The sequence below is a fragment of the Mauremys mutica genome, chromosome 9 (assembly GCF_020497125.1).
Source record: "Mauremys mutica isolate MM-2020 ecotype Southern chromosome 9, ASM2049712v1, whole genome shotgun sequence".
Classification (NCBI taxonomy): domain Eukaryota; kingdom Metazoa; phylum Chordata; order Testudines; family Geoemydidae; genus Mauremys; species Mauremys mutica.
This window is the reverse complement of record NC_059080.1, coordinates 30,238,243-30,252,981: the sequence shown is the minus strand read 5'-3', so window position 1 is coordinate 30,252,981 and position 14,739 is coordinate 30,238,243. Positions and strand designations below refer to the sequence as shown.

General features: G+C 38.4%; 1 protein-coding gene across 1 annotated transcript in view; it reads right to left on the bottom strand.

The window, feature by feature from the left end:
* Nucleotides 1-14,739, bottom strand: part of KLHL4 (kelch like family member 4) — an 83,979-nt gene that overhangs the window by 31,239 nt on the left and 38,001 nt on the right. The window contains exon 2 of the mRNA XM_045029322.1: nt 96-269. Within this exon, the coding sequence (XP_044885257.1) occupies nt 96-269 (174 nt within the window). The remainder of the gene's footprint in view (nt 1-95; nt 270-14,739) is intronic.

Genomic DNA, 14,739 nt, shown 5'->3' with positions numbered 1-14,739 from the left:
TCATAACTAATCAGGGACAAGGTGAGAACTCACATTATCTGAGCTCTTGGAACTGTCAGGCTATAAAGGCTTGTAAACAATAAGGAAAATTCCACCTGTGAGCTGGAATCTTGTGATTTCCAGCAATGAGAAGAACATCACACAGCTGCTTCTGCTGGAGATAGTTCTCCATCTTGCGGAATGTCTGCTCTGCATGATTTGTAGATTGGAAGTATTCATCTGAGCCATTGGTGTTCATTCCAGTGGGTGAACAGCTAGTTATTGATAATCTGTTAAAGAAAGAGAAAATGCAGTTACTGTAGCATTATCAAACCTGAGAGTGCTTTTCACTTCAGCTTTAATTGATCTGTGGAAATTGCAGTATAACAGGAAGTCTTTAAATATATTGATCTAGTGAGAGTGGACTTAATATGTCTTTTCCATTTGTTTCTTTTAATTATACTTCAGACCTTTTGTAAACTATTTTAAAACTTATTGTTTAAAACTCTTATTTTCTAAGAGAGAAAAACAAAATAAAAAGAAAGGGTTCATATCTGGCAACTATAAATAATTTTAAGGATATATTACACTATTTTAGTGAGTTCTATGAAGTCCTGTAGAGGATTCTAGATTTGAGTAAAAGAGATTATGAATCAAGGGTGGGTGGGGCAGTTTTTTTCCTCCAGATACTACTTCCTTCTCATTTACTGAGCTGATTTTATTAAATCATACAGCAAATATAATTTGGGTATTTCCAATTATTGTAAATTGTTTTTACTCAGCAGATGTGTGCTTCAGGCAACTGTCATAAGTATGTCTACCAATTTATTAATATGAATGCAATACTGAGAGTTAAAAAACTTGATTTTAGAATTGCTTCCTGTGGGCCTGATCCTGCAAAGACAACTAAGTCCAGCAATTTCTACCAAGAGCAGTTCCAGGCAGGGGCGGCTCTAGGAATTCGGCCGCCCCAAGCAGTCATGCCTGTGGGAGGTGCACCGGAGCCGCGGGACCAGCATGACTGCGGAGGGTCCGCTGGTCCCGCGGCTCCAGTGGACCTCCCGCAGCTGCGGAGGGTTTGCTGGTCCCGTAGCTCCTGTGGAGCATCCGCAGGCATGCCTGCGGGAGGTCGACTGGAGCCGCGGGACTAGCGAACTAGCGAACTAGCGAAGTGTCATGGTCTAAAAGGTTCATGGCAAATCCAAGACTTCAATACAAAAATAACAAATTACATTACACTCCTTAAAAAAAACATCAGAAAGACACTGGTTTTTAACCATCAAACATTTATTGATAAATCGTATTAATTAATCAGCAAGAACATGAGTGTCAATAAATGTAATGTGAAAAGTCTCAATGAATTCATGATTGGACCTCTCTTCTTCTTGCTGAATACCATATTACCCTGTGCATGATTTTTTATTTTTTTTAACAAGTAGATACCCAATCTGCTGGTCATTCCTATGGATTTTAACAGTCTGATATGCATATTATTTTCCCCAGCTCTTTTAATCATCTCTCTAAATGATCTTTTGTTTTTATTTTTTTGTAAACTTTTAATGGATGTATACACTTTCCTAACTCCTCTTGAGTTAAGATCAATCATTTATTTGACTGTTTATAGTGTTGGTGAAATCTAGTTTACTATATATTTTTTTGCTGCTGACAAATTATCTTCACAGTTATATTTGGATTTACAGTGGGCCTGAAGCTATCGAGAAGCAGCAGCAAACCTTAGTCCTTTAGGGTTCATGCATGGTGCATGTGAAAACTCAAGTGAAAGAAACAAGCAGTTTTCATGATGTTAAGGTCTTTCAGCAACATGTTCTGGTATTGTAGAATCAAAACTTCCATTTTAAAGAAATTTCTCACTTTTACTGTTTTTGAAGGTAGTCTTCATAATATAACACTTTGGTCCTGTAGGGTTGCTGCCATTGTGTGTGCGCATTAGGCCAGGTCTGCAGTAGCAGAGATCTCCTAGTATAAATGCACATTATGCGGGCAAGAGTTCTGTTGCTAATATAGCAACTACCAGTTCTCTGAATGAAACTAGCTACACTGACAAAAGCATTTTAATGTTAGTATAACTGCATCTACACTAGTGATTTTGCCTCTACAGAGGGGTTGTTAAAAAATTACACACCTCACCGACTTTACTATGCCAGCAAAGTTTTCTAGTGTAGATCTCATAGACTTTAATGGTCAGAAGAGACCATTATGATCTTCTAGTCTGACCCCCTGCACAATGCAGGCCACAGAATCTCACCCACCCACTCCTGTAGCAAACCCCTAACCTATGTCTGAGTTATTGAAGTCCTCAAATTGTGGTTTGAAGACCTCAAGGTGCAGAGAATCCTCCAGCAAGTGACCCGTACCTCATGCTGCAGAGGAAGGCGAAAAACCTCCAGGGCCTCTGCCAATCTGCCCTGGAGGAAAATTCCTTCCCGACCCCAAATATGGTGATCAGTTAAACCCTGAGCATGTGGGCAAGACTCACCAGCCAGCACCCAGGAAAGAATTCTCTATAGTAACTCAGATCCCATCTCATCTAACATCCCATCACAGTCCACTGGGCATACTTACCTGCTGATAATCAAATATCAATTGCCAAATGAATTGCCAAAATTAAGCTATCCCATCATACCATCCCCTCCATAAACTTTTCAAGCTTAGTCTTAAAGCCAGATATATCTTTTGCCCCCACTACTCCCCTTGGAAGGCTGTTCCAGAACTTCACTCCTCTAAGGCTACGTCTACACTACCCGCCGTATCGGCGGGTAGCGATCGATTTTTCAGGGATCGATATATCGCGTCTCATCTAGACGCGATATATCGATCCCCGAACGCGCTTATATCGATTCTGGAACTCCACCACCGCGAACGGCGGTGGCGTCGTCGATATGGAGAGCCCCGGAGATCGATCCCGCGCCGTGAGGACGGGTAAGTTATCGATATAAGATACTTCGACTTCAGCTACGTTATTCACGTAGCTGAAGTTGCGTATCTTATATCGATTTTTCCCCTTAGTGTAGACCAGCCCTAATGGTTAGAAACATTCGTCTAATTTCAAGTCTAACTTCCTAGTGTCCAGTTTATATCCATTTGTTCTTGTGTCCACATTGGTACTAAGCTTAAATAATTCCTCTCCCTCCCTAATATTTATCCCTCTGATATATTTGTAAAGAGCAATCATATCCCCCCTCAGCCTTCTTTTGGTTACTAAGCTGTGTTTGTATTTTGGCACTATCTCCACATTGTGTAAAACCTATTTACTTAGGGCAAGTCTACACTTAAAACACTGCAGCAGCTGCTCCACTGTAGTGCTTTAATGAAGATGCTCTAAGCCAATGGGAGAGAGGTCTCTGGTGGGCCTAGTTAATCCACGTCTCCGAGAGGCAGTTGCTAAGTCAGTGAGAGAAGCTCTCCCACAGTATAACTGTCACTCAGGGGTATGGATTTTTCACACCCCTAAGCAACCGTTGTTATACCGACATAGGTCTATAGTGTAAACCAGACATTTGAGAAAGTGTAACTTCAAAGTCTACCTGAGACCATTAATTTTGCATCTAATTCAACTTCTATTAAAGTGAATGGCGGGCATTCCATTGACTTAAAAGAGAGCAGGCCTGTCAACAACAACAAAATAAAGATTCTACTGGAGTGCGGCAGCATTTTCACGTGTTCTTTAGCTCTCCCTCCCCGCCGCCCCCAACAGCTCTTTTCTTATTCTTTAAAGTGAGGTTTCCCTTTCACATTAAATAGTTTGGAATGGAATTTAGATTTTCCCTGCCCATTCATCCTTGGAATTTCTTCATTTTATTTCTCATTCTTTCCTTCTTTATAACAACTGCAATTATTCAGTTTGTCTTGTGCAGGAGAACTATATACTGTGTGTCTGATTCTGCTTGTTAACCACACAGAATGTGCAATCCATTATTACATAGAAGAAATAATAAGCTGAGGTAATAAGAAATTCCAGAAGCTTTCACGTAGTTCTTGTTGCTAAGAAACGTCTTCTATTATGCATGTGTCCATAATGTCTGTATCCTTCACAGTCTAGCTGTCTAGAGTGTAGACCAATTTTTGTGACCCAAAAGGTGAAAACAGAATAGTTTTATCATACTTGTACTATTTAGATTGAATATATTTTTGTAGATGTTTGGGGATTATGAGAGTATCGGTTGTTTCTGGTTAAGGAATTGAATATATTCCTTATTTATTCCAGTCAAGGTTTTTCTGTAGGTTTTTCATTTTTTTACACGAAGGCAAACTGCAGGTGCTGTAAGTAATTCAAAAAGTATTTGATATCAAACCTCTGTGTCACAAACAATCTTGTAATTTGGGTGCATCATGCTAGATCCAGAAAGCTGATGATAGAGGTTTAATTGCATATGATAAATTTATCTAGTATGCAATGAAGCAAGTGTAAATTTCACTTGATACATAAAGTGAAACTGAATAAAAAATTAAGCTGGTTTCCCATGAAGTAGTAACAAGTACAATTCTAGCAAGATGACAACAAGACAAATAATGACCCACAATCTGACCAACTAAGGGCCTCTACTTGATGCCAATCAAATAATAGAATCACAAAAATATAGGGCTAGAAGGGACCTCGAGAGGTCATCTAGTCCAGCCTCCTGTGCTGAGGCAGCACCAACTATACCTAGACCATTCCTGATAAGTGTTTGTGTAACTTCTTCCTGAAAACTTCCAATAACTGGGACTCCACAACCTCCATTGGAAGCCTCTTTCAGTATTTGACTGTCCTTAAAGTTAGAATGTTTTCCCCCAGCATATTTAGCCTAAATCATTCTTGCTACATGTTAAGCTGATTACTTCTTGACCTATACTTGTAGGACATGGAGAAAAATGTTTTCCCCAGTCATTACCCATTTTGTACTTGTGCATTTGATTTTGTTATTCCTAAGTATAGCACTTTGCACTTGTCTTTATTAAATAAATTTCATCTTCTTGATTACAGACCAATCCTCCAATTTGTCAAGGCCATTTTGCATTCTAATCCTGTCCTCCAAAGTGCTTGCAACCCTTCCAGCTTGGTGTCATCTACAAATTTTATTAAGTATATTCTCCACTGCGTTATCCAAGTTGTTAATGAAAATATTGAATAGTACCAGACCCAGGACAGAGGCCTGAGGGACCCTAAACAATCTGTTTGACAGCAAAGCATTGATAATTAACTACTCTTTTAGTACAGTCTTTCATACATTTTACTCCCACCTTATAGTAATGTCTAGGGTTTATACCCTACATGGTGCTCTCTACAACCAAGCAGTGCATCCCATGTCTATAGTGTAGTGTCCCACTCCCTCCCTATTGCCAGAGCCTCTTTCCACCTCCGTGAAAGACTCCAGCAATAGAGAGAAGCTCTGGCAGCTCCCCAGTGCTGGAATCTTTCCCTGCTGCCTCCCCCTTGCCAGAGCCTTTCACTACTGTGTGTAGGTACACGCTGCATTGTGGATGCAGTTTTCCTTTCACTGCAGCATGTAGCTACAAGTAGCCTACACACCACTACCAGTGTAAATAAGGCTTGGGCTCGTCTCCTCTCATCTGGCAGAAAGAATAAAAAATTTTGTTCTGATTCGCTCTGATTAGGGGGAAATGTTTCTGACTTAATTTGCCATTATAGGCACAAGTGTTCCAAGTGAAAAGCACCAAAGTATTATGTGCCCAAAGGAGGGGGATAGCAAGGAGGCATCCTCAAATGTTGAGTTTGCACTCTCAAATGCTCACTAATTTTGAAATAAAATTGAAAATATTTCCTCTTTTTCTCCTAAAATGTGCAGAAGTCATAATGATAATGCATAGAAGTGCTATATTTGGTAATTTTTATCATTTTTTAAAAAATGTATTAATTATAGTTTCCCTGTCCTTCAGAGATCTGTACAGACTTGGACACAGTACAATAAAATCACACATCAGAGAGGGAATCTGACACGGACAATAGGGTAATGCTAGTGCCTCACTGACGAGCAGAGAAAAAATCCAATAGAGAGGCTGCAGACAGAGCTGGCTGGCTGTTACACAAATTAAGTCTATGTTGAAGTGGCTCCAGTCTTACTCCCTCTTCCCTTCTCCCCCCCCCCAATACAAAACCATACTCCTGTATGCCTTTACACTTTTACATTACTCTGACCACTATTACTAAATAGCACTTCTGCTATTACTAAATAGCACTTCTGCTTTAACTAGAAGTAGTGATTCAAGTGCCTTAATTAGTATTTAAGTTAAGTGTGATAAGTTCTTTTTTTAAACCCTTGTGTCTTTAATGTTTTAGCACCTGAGGATGCACATACAGTGATATTTCTCCACCGAATAAATTTCTACTAACGCATTCCATTAACTTTTATGCTGACAGAATAGTAATACCGCTGAAGGAATTTAGAAGTGTTTTCCATTTAGCCACTTGTTATATCCTTTTACCTAAACAATAATCTGGCTATCCTGTCAAATAGCTTTGTGAGCACAAAGATTTGTAAAGCATTACAGTGTTATCTTTCCTGCCATCTCTGAAGCTACAGTGAGCTCTCAGGAATTCATAATGTGTATGGTTTCTGGCTAAAGGAAAAATTAGCTAGTAAGTGTTATATGTATGTTTGTATTATATTATATAATATAAATGAAATCATTAGGCCTAGTACATTTTAGATTAAGATGATATGGATCACAAATATCGTGGGTCTGTAGTCTAATTAGTTTAGTTAGAAAATGCATCCTACCTTTAGAAGTAGCACACCATAAATAAGTTGGAAAGTTTTGTAAATGTTTTGAAGTGGCACAATTCATGGAGGATGAAAATCTTCATTGTACAGAAGCCCATTGTGTTGATGATCTTGAAATGCACACATAAAAGTGCAAAATATAAGTAAGGGGGAAGGTTACTGGGGCTTGAGAGTGTGGTTGCTATTATGTGTGTTCTCTTGGGAAAATGCAGAGGAGCTTTTTTATTTTTCCTTTACCCTTTTTAAAGTTGGTATGGAAAGTACTCCTTTCTTTTTGGTGTCTCATACGCTCAAGCCAGCTCTACACTACAAAGTTTTGTCAGGATAGTGATATTGGTCAGAGTGTGTATGAAAAAGGTAGACTCTTTGCCGATATAGCTATACTGGCAAAACACCCATAACAGTCCTGTTGTCAACATAGTTAATATGGGTCAGGGAGGTGGTATTATGATGCTGATAGAAAAAACTCCTTCCATTGTCATAAGCTGCATCTGCATTATGGGCACTGCTGGTATAGTTAGTGCTATAGCTATACCAACAAAGCATTTGTAGTGTAGACATGCCCTCATTGTACGCCATTTGCTATACATTTCTGGATTTATGTCATTTCATGATTTGTTGGGATTTTCTTTGAGAAAATCAGAGTAAAATTTGGCAAATCTATTTTTACACACATTCTAGTTACATTAGATGACAGTGATTGAAGACAAGTGAAACTTCTAGATATGGTTATAAAAATATTTTATTTGACACACAAAGACAGAAATGGAGAAAGGTAGACAGGAGGAAAACAACATAAAAATTATTTCAATTTGCCCTACCCCTGATTATGTGGTATTGTTTTGTAATCATATAGTAGAAAGCTAAACTGTTGCATAATTTCAAATATGGTTGGTTTTGGAATTGGATGCTATAAAATGTGTTTGTTTCATGCAGTAATCCATGACTGCCTAGCAGCTTGTGTGACAATTTGCTTTTGTAAATTGGTATGCCACCTACTTCATGTGCCTTTCCCTCATTTTGCATTCTCCTTCTCCTGTGTAGTTAGAATACAATAAAAATTGTCTACTTATGTTTCCAAGAAAATCTTTAGCAAACATATTCTTGTGCATGAATGTCCACTTATCATTTCACTTGGTGGTTTTGTGTGTGTGTATACATGGAGGTGTTTCCAGCAGACAGTGTAGACTGCTGAGCTACGTAAGTGCTTTAAAAACCCACATTGCAAAATCCAGTTTCTGAAGAGTTTAGTGGCTAAGCTGCCTAATCTCTGCAAGACTAGAGCTTCTCTGGATCTGCACTTAAACCACACCTTGGAAAAAACACACTGGGACTGAGGGAAAAAAACCAGAGAAAATAGAGAAATGCTTCCAAAGAAAGATTTCACGTCACTGTGAATTGCATACAATTTTCCACTTAATTAGGCCCCATCCCACAAAAAGCTCCTCTACAAAAATTATATTTTCACACAGTAGAAGCTGTACATTTTTTACACTCCATAATATGTGCAAAAATGGCCACACTGCAACTTGGTTGGGTTTTTTTTCCTTAGTTGTTTTTTTGTTTTATTTTGGTGTTTTATTTTGTTCATTATGGAATAATTTGGACCTCCTGGAATCTTGCTTAGACCATTAAGACCAACCATTTCAAAAGTGGCCAATGATTGTCTCTACTTTGTGGTGCAGTTTGGCAGGTGCAGAGTGGCCTGTGGATAAAAGTGCAACCATTACTCCTTGTGCTGTGATCCCTTTCAGTTCCCTCAAACTACTGTAACAAGATGCCGGTAGTCAACAGTGAGATGCAAGACTGCCAAGTAACTGTCTTAAACATACTTATAGCAAAACAATATTATAATTAGAGCTAGTCAAAAATTTTCAGAATGCTGATGAATAATGTAGGCAAATGCAAACAAAACATTTTTTCACAACTGTTTTCACATTTTAGACTGGCAGTACTAGTGCTAAATTGTATTCTTACTAAGTGTTAGAGAATTCAATGAGTTCCAGTCTTGTGTCCTCTTAACATTCTACTCATTACATAACAATCACACTGATGCTTTTTTCCTCTGACTTTTCAGAATAAGGTATAAATTATATACTGCTTTTGTGATTTGTTAAACCCGCTCCAAAATGAGTCGCTCTCCTCCTAAGGTAACAAATCACAATGGAGGAGAGGAAAATGAGAGAGTTACACAAGTATCCTGCTTTAGTAATCAAAATACAGGTAATTCAAAATGGAGGAGTGATTCGCAGAATGTTTGAGGAAAATACAAACTGTTGAATGTGAGCTATTGGGGCAGGGACCACATTATCTTTGTGTTTATACAGCACCCAGTAGGCTATGGGCCGGACTCTGCCACTTTTATTCATGTTAAGTAGTATTTTATTCCTTGAGGAATCCCATTGAAATGAGTAAGGTACAACACACCATGAAGAAGGGTGGCAGAATCTGGCCATATGGGTGCTACTGGAAACAAACAAACAAAAAAATAGCTATGCTGATGGCCCAGGGTAACATGTGCAGATTCAGGGAAATAGAATTCTCCTACTCAGTTCAATAACAATGAACGATTACCTCATCAAATGTGCTGTCACAGACTTACCCCCATAGTCCCACTAAGAGATTCTGATACACTGAGATAAAATATTTAATATTTCTATCTCTTTTCTCATAAAATGTTTGTAATAAACAAAAGGAGAAATAAAACATTCCAGCAGAATAACGCGAGAGTGACATTCAATGTCATGCTTAACAGAGATTAAGAAATGACTCACAGGAAAATATTCTGTCCTTTCCCATTCCTTTGTCCTTTAAACCAACCTACAGTACTAATCAGGGACATATTCAGCTTTCGTCAGTCTTTTTTATTCTGTTCCTAATTATGCTTTAGACTTGCTTTTCAATCATCTTTTCAGCACAGCACATTAAATAAATGTTGTTGCACTTTTGGATTTATTATTAACCAGTGATGTGGCATACACATGTCGTATTGCTAATGGCACATAGAACTGGGTATCCCTCTTCTATTGCTTGTGCCTCAAGCTTCAAATATCACATTCAACTTCACCTCCAAATTCTAACTTTAAACATCATTATAGCATGTACTCATCATTTATTCTCTTCTATGTATCTGGATTCGCTTCCATGAAGGGCTTCTAGAAGAAATTGCTCTTACAAAATTTAAATGACATTTATCACCAAAGAAAATCATTAGAAGAATGATTAATTAGAAAGCTAGTGTGCTTTAGAAAGGCATGCTGTGCATTTAGTTAACAAACAGCTGAGGAAATAATTGCTTTATAGGGAGAGAAAACATGTATAAGTTAGAAACCATCATTTTGTTGTCAAATACTTTTTTTAATACAATGATCTCTTTTTACAATAATGATACGGATTTTCACTGGTTGGCAATCAGCTCAGTGTCACTTGCATTTGTGTAATATTATAGGAAATTAAAGGAGGTAGTCTATGTGTATTAGTATTGTAGATGGTTTATTACCATCAGGATCAGCTGTTCTCCTTTTTAGCCCTGGAGGAATACCTCACCCTGTTTTTTTCCCCACTTCTCCCAATAAAAAAAGAACCGCAAATAGGTAAACATTTCTGTTAGCAAATCAACAGCTAATATGTGTTGTTTAATGCAGTGAGCAAGTTAAATTGCTTTACCAGTGCATGTGACATATTGAAATATGACATGTAAAACACTTACAGATTGGATACAAGCATTAAATATTCCTTTTTACAATTAACATCGCTATATAAAAATTTAGGTAGCAGTGGATTTAGATTGATGCTTGATGTGTCTTTCTACTGCAGATGATTCCAGTTTCTCTACATTTGTGTATCTAATTATCTCCCTGCAATGCTAAGCACTGGACACAGTGTCACAGGAATGGTAACAAAACCCTGACCAAGGTCAGATGACTGGGTTTAGGAAATAAAGGTCAATGCTCTAGCAGCCATCTTGTGTTTCAAATTTATTGTAATTTCCATTATAATTCTAGCTGAACCCTATGAGTTCAGTTTGGCAACTCCATCATGAACAGAGCCGTACAGATTTCATTTAGCTCTTGCAGTGCTGTAATTATTTTAAGTTTATGTCTAGGACAGTTTTATTCAGAAAACCATACCGGAGAAGCAGATTTTATCAATTAATAATTATATCATTTCATTAATTATTTGTATTACCATAACACCTAGGAGCCCTAATTATGGACCAAGTGTAAGAGGCTGCATGGAAGAAAACACAAAGGTGCTTGTTTAAAAATTTTAAAAAGTGGATGGTGGAAGTTGGCATCATGGAATGATTGGGGGCAGGAGTTGATGTTTGGATAATGAATGAGAGATGATAGTTAAGATGGGGATAGTCCATGAAGGGCCTTAAAAGTGAAGACAAGCAGCTTATGTTTGATGTGATAGAGAAAGGGAAGACAGCTGAGGGAGACAAAGAGTAGAGTGACATGGTCAATGTGATGGCCTAGGAGAGTAGCAGCATTCTGAGTGGATATTAGTGAGGCAAGATTACATTTGTCAAGAGAAGAAAAAAGGAGGTTGCAGTAATTGGGCTGATGAGCATCTAGATGAGATTTTTAGCTATGTGTATGTATAGAATCATAGGAACATAGGACTGGAAGGGACCTTAAGAGGTTATCTAGTCCAGTCCCCTGCACTCATGGCAGGATTAAGTATTATCTAGACCATCCCTGACAGGTATTTGTCTAACCTGCTCTTAAATATCTCCAGTGATAGAGATTCCACAGCCTCCCTAGGCAATTTATTCCAATGCTTAACCCCCCCTGACAGTTAGGAAGTTTTTCCTGATGTCCAACCTAAACCTCCCTTTCTGCAATTTAAGCCCATTGCTTCTTGTCCGATCCTCAGAGGTTAAGAAGAACAATTTTTCTCCCTCCTCCTTGTAACAACCTTTTATGTATTTGAAAATTGTTACCATGTCCTCTCTGTCTTCTCTTTTCCAGAAAAAATTAAAAAACAATTTTTTCAATCTTCCCTCTTAGGTCACATTTTCTAGACTTTTAATCATTTTTGTTGCTCTTCTCTGGACTTTCTCCAATTTGTCTACATCTTTCCTGAAATGTGGCACCCAGAACTGGACACAAGACTCCAACTGAGGCCTAAAGAGTGCAGAGTAGAGCAGAAGAATTACTTCTTGTGTCTTGCTTACAATACTCCTGCTAATACATCCCTGTTGACTTATATTTAGCTTGTGTCCCCTATGACCCCCAGATCCCTTTCCGCAGTACTCCTTCCTAGGCAGTCATTTCCCATTTTGTATGTGTGCAACTGATTGTTCCTGCCTAATTGGAGTACTTTGTCCTTATTGAATTTCATCCTATTTACTTCAGACTACTTCTCCAGTTTGTCCAGATCATTTTGAAATATAATCCTATCCTCCAAAGCACTTCCACCCTCTCCCAGCTTGGTATCATCTGCAAATTTTATAAGTGTACAAAAGGCCATATCATAAAGATGCTATACAGAAAGAATCTGCAAGATTTAGACATAACCTGGGTGTGAAGACATAGAGAGGGATCTGAGTCTAAGATAACATGCAGGTTATGGGCTTAAGTGACAGGCACGGTGGTGATTGTGTCTGCAGTGATCAAGAATTGATGGAGAGTTTAGAGGGAAAGTTTAGATTTAGAATAGCAATTGATTAGAACTTGTTGAGCTTGAGCAGATGGCTGTATATTCATGAGGAGGTGTCAGAGAGTCTGAGATTTTAATTTGGACAGAAAGAGACAGGTCAGGAATAGAGACGCAGATCTGAGTCATCAGCATAAAGATATGGTTGAATTTGTGTTTGTGGATGAGATTACCCAGAAATAAAGTATAGAGGAAGAAGATATTAGGACCAAGGAGAAAGCCCTGTGGAACCTCCACAGAAAGCTGTGGGGGGGAGGGGGGATGAAAAGCATCCGCCACAGAAAATTCTGAATGAGCAACTTGAGGTAAGAGGACAACTAGGAGAAGACAGAGTCATGGAAGCCAAGGGAAGAAAAGATTTCAAAAAGAGGAGCACGGGTGAGTCTCAAAGGCAGCTAACAGGTCAAGAAGGATGATGATGGAAAACCAGTTCTGAGAATTTGCTAGGAAGAGGTTTTTAGAGATTTTTTGGTGAGAGTGATTTCATCTAAATGCAATGGGGAGAAGCTGGATTAGGGAGGGTCTCCAGACATCAATTGTAGACCGCTTATCCATTGAGCTTTAGATGTATGGGAGAAAGGAGATGGGGCAGTACGTGGAGAAACAAGTGGTGAGTTTTAAGATGGACGAGAATAAAGCTTGTTTATATAATGAGGGGAAGAGCCAGAGGAGAGTGAGAGGTTAAGGAGAAAAGTAAGGGAATTGGTGAGCAGGTGAGCAGATGTGGTAGGATCATGGGGGCAAGTGGAGAAGTTAGAGGAGGAGAGCAGATGCGAAAATTCTGTCTCTCTGACAGTGAAAGGAGGAGGGAAAGTGTTATAGAAGGGAAAGCAAAGGCTGAGGCAAGAGGAAATTTGACAAAATGCTACATGACCTTCTATTGGAAGAAATAAGGAAGATTCTGTGCATGCAGAAAAGTGGTGGTAGGAATGTGGGAGTGTTTGACGAATGAGTCAAAGATGGTGAAAAGGCAGCAGGGATTGTAGCGTGGAATTCAGTTAAATTGAAGAAATAGAGTTGCTCAGATAGGAAGGCAGAACCAAAGGAGGAAAAAATGAATTTGTAGTGGAGAAAGTCATTTTGTCATGGAATTTCTGCCAGTTATGTACTGCAGAGTGAAAGCAGAAGTGGATGTTCGGAGGTGAGCCAGGGCTAGGAGTTGATGGAGATGACCTTGCAATGAGGGAGAGGGGCAAAGGAGTTAAAATTGGAGGGGAGTAAAGCATGGAGAGAAACAGCCATATCAATAGAAAAAAGGAAAGAGAGGCCAGGAAGTGGCCAGGAAGGAGAGGGATGAATGTTGAATTAGTAACCAAACTAGAAAAATTAAATTTGAGTTGGATATTTGTCTATATTTGAGGTGATTTCTCTTCTCTTATTTATTCTTATTGACAGAATACAAGTTTTCTTTGTTTGATTTTAATGTTTTGTTTATTTTTTTCCTTTTCATTGGCAAACAGAATAATAAGGTTGATAATATGTTAGAAAACCTATTTACAAGAAAATTAAGATGGTCTCTTTGCATTAGTACTGTGGTGACATGCCTGCTGGTTATATAAAAGGCACATCTGTGCTCAGATCTTTTGTATGTTATCTCAAATGCCTATTATACACAGAGGAACTGGAGAGCAAATACTATAAATACACTGTTAGCAGAGGTTAGGGAAATTATATTGTGGAAAATCTTTGCAGTTTGCCATCTCATCTTGTCTGCACCTGTCAGCTATACACACCAGTTGACCACTTCCCTTTTCTAATAGAGAAGATAAAGAACATGACTATTAGAAGAGGTGTGTCTGTGCCCAATATAATAAGAGAAGCATGGATTAAATGTAATATGGAAAATATTTTGGGTATGTTATTGATTGCCTGTTGTGATCAGGTCCAATCTATTATGAGGTGGAGTTTACTGTGCTAATTCTGCTTGCATCAGTGCCATTACACATCAGTTTAAACCAAGCCCTTGTTTATATTTATGAAGAAGCAGCTTGAGAAAAATCAATGTGGAAGTCTAAGTGCAGCAAATCTTTAACATAATAAAGTGGTTCCCCATGTACAGTACACTGAATACAACAAAGGTCCAGGGACAAAAAAATTTTGTTTAATTACCAGAAAAACCCACCTTTAAAACTTTATTTGTACCATAAAATCCATAAACATGCAGTCCTTAAGCATTCCATAGTCTTTTCTGTTGGTTTTCTAATTAAATCACCAACAATGGTTTGATTGTCTGAACAAGCCCATTGGATGTAGGAAATACAGAATAAATATTTTAATAGGAAATTCATCTAACAGAAATCCTCCATGCAAGATACAGGAATGGCATTTATCTACACTGATTACCTGTTGGCCT